Source organism: Hypomesus nipponensis, chromosome 3 (assembly GCF_054491055.1).
Source record: "Hypomesus nipponensis isolate SF chromosome 3, ASM5449105v1, whole genome shotgun sequence".
Classification (NCBI taxonomy): Eukaryota; Metazoa; Chordata; class Actinopteri; order Osmeriformes; family Osmeridae; genus Hypomesus; species Hypomesus nipponensis.
The window spans coordinates 13,249,318-13,259,861 of NC_140363.1; the positions used below are offsets into that span (position 1 = coordinate 13,249,318).

At 40.6% G+C, this 10,544-nt stretch overlaps 1 protein-coding gene across 1 annotated transcript; it reads right to left on the minus strand.

Annotated features, from left to right (window-relative positions):
• Positions 1–499: 499 nt before the first annotated feature.
• Positions 500–1,648, minus strand: htr1b (5-hydroxytryptamine (serotonin) receptor 1B). Its single transcript, XM_084683264.1, has one exon. The coding sequence runs from the start codon at positions 1,646–1,648 to the stop codon at positions 500–502; it is 1,149 nt and encodes a 382-aa protein (XP_084539390.1).
• Between the last annotated feature and the right edge of the window lie 8,896 nt (positions 1,649–10,544).

A 10,544-nucleotide genomic window follows, 5' to 3' on the forward strand; every position in this document is an offset into this window, starting at 1 on the left:
ATAAAATACATTATACCGTACTTGAATTCCCAGCGCACAATTAGGTTTATGGTTTAATATCAGATTGGTTGGTGGGAACAGTCTTTAGAGATATCAGCCTTGTGCAGCGCATCTGAGGCGCATTAATAGGTCAGTCGCCATGGGAATAGCGCGGAATGCGCTGCACCAACATGTTCCCCAAATGGGAATCCATGCGGAACACAAACCACCCATTTCCGTTTCCCAAAGCAATTGCCGATTAGATTTGTCGAGCCTGTCTAATCATTTTACACAAATTTACATCAAAATGTCTTTTGCGTTTAGTTAGTTTTATCCAATCAACCTAATGACCATAAATGGTTGCCAAAAGATTTTCATTTCTGACACTCCTAACTGATCGTAAATCATTTCCAGGCGTTAAAACTTACATTCTGTACTTAAATCCTATTTCTTACCATATAGGTATGTAAATAAGAATCATTTACAATATTGAAAGCAAAGATAATTCTCAAGACATTTTTCATAACTTGCAACATTTGAAGCGCACGAGTTTGTGGAAAGCTTTCTTGAAGTCATCGTTGGACATAGTGTATATGATGGGATTGATCAGAGAATTTAGATAACCAAGCCAGTTGAAGAAGTCAAATAGCTCTGGGTAAAAACAAATTGAGCAGGTGGCTACCACCAGTGTGTAAATGAAAAACGGCAACCAGCATATGATGTACGCACCTAATATTATCCCCAAAGTTTTTGTGGCTTTTCTCTCTCTAGCTGCTGATATTCTTTTCTTTTCCAACAGCGCATCTGACACAGTTACTTTCACTTGATTGTCACTGGCCAGAGATCCAGTATCACTTGAGTGCGCATCGTGCCTCCCGCACTGCATAGAGGTAGTTGACGCCACAGATACTGGCGAGTTGGTGACCAAGTGCGCTGAAGTGAGTCTTTTCCCGACCTTTTTGGGTGACTGTTTCAAGATTCTCTTACGAGCTTCAACGTAAATCCGTCCATAGAGCACAATAAGCAGTAATGTGGGAATATAGAATGCCCCAAACGTGGAGTAAATCGTGTAGAAAATATGATCCGTGTTCACATTACAAGTCGTTAACTCCTCCGCTTTCACCTGTCGCCAGAACAGAGGCGGTAAAGAAATGGAGATGGCGATGACCCAGGCGGTAGCGATCATCCCCGCCGCGCGCGCTGGGGTGCGCTTCTTGGAATATTCGACCGCGTCAGTTATCGCCCAGTATCGATCCAAAGCAATTACGCACAGGTGCAGGATAGATGCAGTGCAACATGTTATATCAGAGGATAACCAAATATCACATATTACCTGCCCCAAAGTCCATACGTGGATCACCGTGTAAAGAACGCATATGGGCATCACCAAAATTGACACCGAAAGATCAGTCAAGGCTAATGAAGCTATGAGAAAGTTTGCCGGTGTTTGCAATTTCTTAGACTGAGAAATCGTGGCAATGACAAATGCGTTTGATAAAGTAGTAGCCAGTGTAATAATGGAAAGAATTACGGCCAAACTAGTTTGAAAGACAAGACTCTCCGTGTGCTCATCCAGTTCAGGTGAATCTGTCATAGATGTATCGTTTGTTGTGTTCATAATTTGTCCATCGAAACCAGGCGTTTTCTTTAAATTACTTAAATTTTCCATCTCCTCGGGTGATTTTCACATCATTGGCTGTTCTTGTTTAGTTTTTTTCATTTTATGAGGCGTCTTTCTTTATCTTTAGAAGTATCGAGCATCCCCTTTCAGTACTTTTGTCTCTATTCCTCTTTCAATCCATCTGATCTAAATTTGTAGCCTATTATTGTGGGAAGGGAGAAAAATAATTTGGTCCGTTTCTTCTTCATTTTCTGTCATTGCACTTACTATAGTATAATTTCAAATGAATAATAGTTGGAAAGTATCCATTTAAGTCGACGAATATACTCACGTTGTTGGTCGTAATACGACTCAACGCAATGTCTTCAAAGTTTGCATACGAATTTTGAAAAAGACAGCATACTGATGTTGCAACACCAGACAGAAGCTCCATATCCCACCCTTTGCGTACTCATTTCAAGGTGAGGTTGTGCTCTCTGCGTATGTCCAGCGCCTCTGTAGTTACTGCTGAGAGAAACCTCAAATCTTGATTTTATACAGCTGCAGCACCTGACGGCAAACAAGCGGCATTGATCACAACTGTTGTCTTCTGGGGTGTTAACATTTACTGGGTCATAGTGCCCCAGATTTCCTAATGGTCACAGTCAACCTCTTATCAACACTATTTTTGAAGACTACTTCATAATGCAAAATATTTTGCTTAAATCTGCATCCATGTGTTTAGCTAGCTGCATAGTTACGGTGTTTTTTATAAAGTGTTGTCCTAATTCAATCTTTCTATCACCTTGGCTCTCATTTTTGGTATCTCTCATTCATTCCCACCTTCTCCTCAAGTGGTGAAAATTCAAGCATTTTCTTTGACAGGGTTAATACATATTCACACCTCTAGGTATAGTTTTACTGGTTAACCATAGCTTTGCCTTGTAGGCTTACTGCAAAGTCAATTTTGAAGATACAGTCAGGGGAATAATAGTGAGCGTGAAGGTCATGTGTTTTGTCTGTATAGCAAACAATGTCTTCCTGGTTCCTTAAGGTACTGGGTGTATTATATCTGGGCACCTGTAGTGTATGCATTTTGGTCTGTGAACTCGTAGATGTATGTGTGTGTGGGTGTGTGTTTTCAGCACGTATCAAGTCTCTGGAACACCTTAAAACCACAGAGAGTAGATTCTGCATAGATGCTAGTAATATCAGCTTCCACCTAGATACCACACCTAACACTCTCTTTGTATTCTGAACTGCAGCTACCCAGGACCATGGAGAGCTACCCACTTCGAATAATACAAATACTATCTGCAGTATACTGCACAGATCTGTACATGGTAGGTATCTACAGTTCCTCCAGCTAGGCAAGAGTAGCACAGTACTATACTCCTGAAATCCATTCATGTACACTGTGGTGGACATCAGTTTTGGGCTACTAACCTTTCAGCAATACTGTTCTTTATTTTTATTTTTTGTCGAATTGAGAAGGCTTTCTAATGATGTCACAAAATGTGATTAACCTCAGAAATATACTTTTATTCTAGTTAGTTAATGTATAGATGCACAACTATGATAAATAAGAAAACTATGTGATCTTAACCTTCAAAATGGATTTTGGGACCAGTGCAGAATTTTAACAAAGCTTTCAATGACACATTTCTGATACATTTTATTTACCGATAAATACTGGATGTCTTTCTACATCACTCCATCAAGCTTCTTCATAATGTTTTATGTAGGATGTAGGTTTTATACATGACATATACATTTTCACAGGCCATAGCTTGCTTTTCCAGCATGATTTGAAGATCAATGCAATTGATCTCATTTGGGCCCTTAAACATTCAGTACCATAACCAGTCAAGGTTCAAGACAGACAGATGAAACTTCCCCACATCTTTCACAGACAAATGAATATTAGGTCACTACCAGCCAGATCCTAACGGTTACCTAAAATTTTGATGCCGCTAGACCTTTGTCTTTTTAACATGAATATGGGACCTTCAAGAAACCTTAACAATGAACAAGCTCAACCACTTCCCCCTGTGATATTTCTGTCTTGTACAAAGTCAGCAGAAATGTCAGGAAAGATGAGTGTTAGGTGCATGGAGTCAAGTTTTTGTTTGGTATCTAACAATACCCTCAGTTCTGACCTCCAGCAGAGGCAGACGCCCCTGTCTGCCACGGGACAATAATCTTATGTGAGCTGCAGGACAGATTAGATGCTGAAGCCTCTGTTATCGCATTTCAAAAAGGAACACATGCACTAATGTATTGATTGCGAGTTGTCTAGCCATTGGGTTAGTGTGGGTAGTGAAACATTAGATCCCATTCACTTGTTTGAATGTCTGCCGTTTATCCTTCCTGTCTTGGATAGCAGATACACAGAGATTTTGGACTAGTGTCAGGGTCATTGAGTTGTGCGGTTTCCTGAACAAAGAATTGTATCAGTGATTGAGCTCTGACAGGAAGCATGTTCTGGATTGCCTTCTAACTCTAACTTTCCTGAGAGAGTGTAAGAGATTACAATTCCATGTAAGAACTTCATTAGGAATCCTAAAACAATGACCTGTGCTTCTTGGCATGGTTTTTTGACCTCAAGGCAGATTCAATTCTAGTTTATCAAAGTGCTGTACTATCTTCATGTTGCTCACTCTCAACAAACACAGGTTAAGTTGAGCAGTGACATAGCTTGTGTTGTGATACCTAACAGCCTTCCATCCTGACTGTTGGGGGCCCGACCCCAGCAATTTCAATCAGACACAGCCTAGGCATGAAGTGTCAAGGTGTCTGACCGTTACACTGAGTTAGATACAGATTAATGAAGAAGCCTGAGATTTATAGGGTATTTAATCAAGCAAACTATAATGGAATGAGTAAACAGGTTATAAAGGTCAGTAAAAAACATGACCAGCGATGATGCTTCTAGAGTACTTTAACTCAATTGAAACACAAATTGATGAAAGTGATGATTGTCGTTCCTCAAAATATATACAGAATGCATACACCTGATCAATAAATGTACAAATGAGGAGTCATTGTGCCCTGAGTGACAATTCACATCGACTTAAGGTGCAACATTTCTTATCAGGAGTGTTGACAGTAGGGCTGTTTTTTCTCTGACACCAATAATTGTTTCAACACTTTCATTTGGAAAAGAGAGTGCATTTAAAAAAGCAATTATTGATTTTGTTCTAAAATGTTTATTCAAGTCGATACTACTGGAAATGTGTTACGCACCCTCAGGGAAATTTGCAACCTTCATTGTTTTTATGGCTTGCTGTGCCCATGCCTCATGTGACATCCTGTTCTGTCAGGTTTTGAACTGTTCCATTTCTCACATTCCTCCTTCTGTGAGTATGTCATCATTTCAAACTTTGTATAAAAGCATCCACAAGGTATCTGTCTGCTCCACAGACAGCCATCAGTGAGACAGTCTCTGTGAGTTGCTGATTGTGCCTCATGACTGGCTGTAACAACCGTTAACCGTTAAACCACCCAAGCTTGGCCACAATGCTCCACCTCAATACCCACTGGGCAAAATGAGGTATGCCAGACTTGATATGTAACCACACATCTGAAAACACACACACACAAACAAACACCTTCAATGAGTTTCAACACTATTGCAAACACGCACGAGCATAAGTGCACTAACAATCACACAGAAAATCCCTCACAAATCACCCATATCTAAATGCAGTGCGCGCCATAGTTGTTATTCAAAACTCTTTGTCTAAATCTGAAATCCTGAGAGCTCTGCTTGCTTCTTAAGCACACACATATACACACATCCAGACACACACATACACACATATACACTTACACATATACACACACTGTAAAACACAATAAAAATTCAATGGTGATCTCCTTGCTAAAAGCCCTGCAGTAAGAGAGATTAATATTTGTAGAAAGCAGTATAAGCAGAGATTTATCTTGCAGATCAATGATTGGGGTTAAGTTTGTTGAATTATACATATTTGTGTGTGTGCGTGACTGCATGTGTGTGTGTTTGGGGTACTACCACTACTACTACTACTACTCTACTCAGACTGAATGTTGGCTTTGGGTGTTGTGACCCACATGAGGAGCAGTAGAAAACAGGACCCCCAACACCATGCCTCGTCCTTCCTGTCATCACACAACACGTTACAGCAGAGCAGAGCAGAGCACGCACACATCCAATCTCCTGCAGGCCTATATTTAGTAAAGCAATAAGGTGGCCAGCATGCCTCCTTCTACTCATATCAGACCACATGCAAGCAGACAAATAGAGGATTTTCTTCTCTCTTTTTTTGTCTTCTTCGGAAGACTGCACCTTCTGCTTGACGTTTCACATGAGTTTATGGAGCATGTGACCTTTTTTTCTAAATGTGTTGCTCACAGTTCTATACATATTTCTGATATTTGGAGTCTCTTTTTTGTTGTTGTTGCTGGCATGCACATTTATTGGTCGACAGCTGTGAAAGCTGAAACCAAATAGGGCAAGCCCAGAATGAGGGCAGATCCCTACTGTGAGGATGTGAGGCCCCACCACCCCCTCAAACTAATCACTCTGGGAAATGGTTTATTCCAATCCTAGTTTAAAATATGAGACCTGCGAGAGGTGAGCAAGCTGAGCGGGGTCAATCTTATGGAGTCTAAACCTAATGGCTTGTTATGAACCCTGGATGGAGAGAGAGAGACAGAGAGAGAGGGAGAGAGAGAGAGAGAGACAGAGCGAGAGGGAGAGAGAGAGAGAGAGAGAGAGAGAGAGAGAGAGAGAGAGAGAGAGAGAGAGAGAGAGAGAGAGAGAGAGAGAGAGAGAGAGAGAGAGAGAGAGAGAGAGAGAGAGAGAAAGGGAGAGCTACAGCGAGAGAGAGAGAGAGAGAGAGAGAGAGAGAGAGAGAGAGAGAGAGAGAGAGAGAGAGCTAGAGAGTGATTATGACAGGTGATCTCAGCTTTGCTACACTGAGGGGTTCAGACATAGGTCATGTATGCAGCTGTGCAGCCACGTTACTCAGCAGAACACAGGCCCAGTCGGCATGATGTCATTTCCATGTGCTGAGACAGTGGGAATCAATACTTCTTAAAGTGTTTACACCATTGTTTTTTAATTTACACATTCAAGATATAAACTCCTACACTCTATGTGTTATGTGTGCTTCAAGCTGAAGAACAGGCTGCCAGAGGACATATGGTGCCTGTTGGTGATCTGCCTGTCACCAAGGCCACTCTCTAAAGATCTGCTGCTAAAAATGTGACAGGAGCCAGAGGGAGAAGCCAGGATTCTTTTTTTCCACTGGTTGTGTGTTTCCAAAACAAATGCCCGGACTAGGGATCCTCAAGCTTTCCACATTGAATCCGGTGCCTCTTTAGTCTGTTCACAGATTCCTGATTCAGGTTCATGGCGTGCAGGATGGAGGTTCACATGCCAGTATACGACGTGTGATCCATCAAGAATTGAATGAGCGTTTACTGAGTGCTCATTTTCTCCTGACCAGTGTTCTGTTTCCTGGTATCAAGTGTGTATGACTTATAAGAAGTGGTGCTGGGGGTTGAATGATAAAACAAATGTTGCCTATTGAGGTCAGACTCCTTTTAGTGTAATAATGTCTCTCATGATAATGAGAGATCATGGAGAGCCTTTAGGTGGTGGATGATGGAAGATGCCTGTCTCAACAGGTATCCAGTGTTGGAATTAGTCCACACTTACTTGAGCCATTGATAAAGAGTGTCTGTTTGTATCCTGTATTTTGAAGAGACTCCTTAGCGCGTGAGCCATCAGCAATGTCTTAGGCATGTTCCAAGGTATCTCAAGATATATTCAGTTATATCTGAAGATGTTTAAAGACATTCTATGAAACGTTCAAGCTGTGTCCAATGAAGCACCTGAAAGATGGTTAGGTTATAGCCATCTTATGGAGTTTTAGACATTTTGTGGGGTTGATAACACTTAGTATCAGCTTAACATTGTGTTGGCAAAAGAGATTTTCACAGTTGCCGTTCAGAAAAATCTTGAACATCTGTGCTTTTAATGTTTAAATATTTTGAGTTTCTCCACTCTGCGATAAAGAAGATGGACAGCACCCAGCCTCCACAAGCAGCTGATATTGTCTGTAGAAACCATCACTGAGAGATAACACTTTATCACCTCCTAGAAGTAAAAGCCTCGGGCTGTGTGTGTGTGTCTGCGTGTTTGTGTGCATGCACAAGCGTGTGTTTGTGTGTGTGTGTGATAAATCCTTAGTGGACAGAGAAGTGCTAATAACACATCTATGATAATGGGTGGGATGGGAGCATTGGAGGGCCAGAGGATGTTTGTCTTGCCAAGAATAGACAAACATAAAACAACATTGATATTCAACTGATGCCTCTTCTCTGTCTGCAAGAAATGAAAACCAAAGCTGTGAATAATCTCGGCCTGGCTAATTGATGAAGGACGGCTGTACGTTGTATATCAAGGATTGTAGGATAGCTGACACTCAGCTCTATGGCCCTTTTCTTACTTCCTAACCTGTCTGGCTCATGGGTAAAGAGGGATTTCTTGCGTGTCAATTTTCCCTTGCTGCTCTACAATGTTAAGACTGCTGAGTGAAGCGAAGACCACTCCCGGTGTTTACTTGTCATGGTAACGGAAAAAAAACGGTGCCCGCTCACTTTCACTGATGAGGCTGAGATGGGTCAAAATAACAAAGACTGATGTAGAGGCTGCCCATAGCGGCCCCTCTTGAGTTTGGGACTGAATCCAGACTTCTAATTATGAACAGAAATATCTAACACTTAGATGTAACTATGTCAGTTTCTGTGTCAATTTCGACTGGAATAAAATGTTCATGAGGTGCGTAAGGTGTTATGTACCACCCCCTGCCATGCAGCCTGCACATCAAAGTTTCCATCTTTACTTTTAATGAGCTGCGGCTTCTCTCAGCTCATGACAAGGGTCAGGCAAAGCTAAGCTCAGGGACTTCATTTCAAGCAGTGTTTGAAAAATATCAAATAATGCAACCATGCGCTTTGTTTGAAGCCCTTCAAAACTAATTGGGAGAGAAAATAGATGTTCAGAGGAATCACAATTTGATCGCATGCATCAAGGACAAACGTCAAAATTGACATCTTGACACATCTACCTTGGAAGAAGGCTTTCCTGTAGTGACTCATCTGACTTGTGATCATGTGATCTTGCACAGGTTCCGGGATTTTAAATGGCATGTGAAAGCCAAATGCAAATGTTGGAGAGAAAGTCTTGATTTCCTGCACATTCTATCCATGGCAATAATTTATTAACTTGAAATTCATCCGTTCTCTCCCCTTCGGCAGAAAAACAATTGATTTGGTGAGGACAAAACATGCAACTAAACATGGAAGACCAGACTTTGCACAGAGGAAATAAGATAAAGGTTTGGAAGAGAAAGATTTGTTCAGAGTCCAATTAGTCCACAGGTGGGACATAGGTCAAGTTTATAGTTAAAAACTGTAAACTCAGTAGAAATGCCTCAAATGCTCACATTGAATCACATCTGAATGATGGTATATTACGTTCTTTCCACTTTGGTCTTGGATCTTTAGCTCTCCAACTGATTAACATTTGTTAAGTATAACTGCTACTACTACAGTTTTTTACACTTGCTATGACAATTCCTTCAATACTTCTAACAAGTTTCCTAAACTCTTAAAGCAACAACATATCTACGACACACAATTGGCAAAATGGTTAATTTCATGCTCAAAATCACACATTGTAAACTAGACTCAAACACTAATTTTCATAACACTAAAATACACTAAACAATACACCATGTCTACCAAAACACTAACACACGTTCTCTTTTAACAGGAACATTTAGTCAATCATAGCACAATGTCATAACAACACTAACATCAGATGGAATTACAGAAACTGCATCCTTTTATATATGACTCAGGTCTCACAGTATATGGATCATAGATTGTGTTTTGCAATGCAGTTTCTTTTGAAGCCTCTTTACATTTTTGTTTTGTTAGGTTTAGTAAATGCATGCATTTTGTTTCTTTTGCTGCAGAAATTTTGAACAAAAAATTAATGACCCATCTCAGAGTAGCTTTATAGAATGTATGGTTACTGTATTGAAAAAATAAGACGGAAACATAATTGATGCAGTAAAAGCTTCATTTACAACAGGACATTACTGCAAGAAATATGCACTATAGCTGCCATTGTCGGAGATCTGGGTTTTTTTTTGATGATCGAAAAGGACGCTCAGTCATGGTGAAATCAAATACAAGTAGTTTTTTTTTTAAACTTCAATACAGGATATACACACACTGGGCCGTATCTTGCACCCAGCGCAATTGACTTAGTCCACGACGCAAGTGTCATTCCTAGTTTGCACTCGACGCAAAGCCGACTTTTCCCTCCACAGACGCACGTCGAAATGACTTTGCGCTCCCTTGGGCGGTTTCTGCGAAAAAGGAGGCGTGTTCCGGCGCAAACGTTCCCTGGTGCTATTTTGCAGTTTCCGAAAAACAATACCGCCACTGACCGGGAAAAACGTGGTCTAAAGTCAATGGCGTAATATTCAGATGCTATTTTAAGGGCGCAAGCTTGGTCCGTGCGCACTGCTGGCGAGGCCAGGGTCTTCTTTCTGCGAAGCTAAGTTACTTTGTTTTGATTTATGGCGTGTTACATTTCTTCAATGATTATAAAAATATTTTCCTAAGAAATTTCTATGTATGTGAACTTCATTTGTAACAACGGTGGCAATTTCCTCCCATGACTATTTAACCAAAGCTAATTTGGTTAGGTTTCTTCTCCCATGCCCATCAGAATCAGAATTCGGTTTATTCGCCATGAAGTTACACAAATACGCAATTTGCTGTGGTAGGAAGGTGCAAACAATAAACATATGCTGGTATAAATTAAGTATATTACTTAGACTAATTCTAAGAACTGAACAACTGAAAAATTAAATATATGTAAGAATAATAATTTGAATAA

Bases quoted from the DNA above. Each gene is read 5' to 3' on its own strand.
- htr1b (XM_084683264.1), bottom strand. From the start codon at position 1,648: ATGGAAAATTTAAGTAATTTAAAGAAAACGCCTGGTTTCGATGGACAA.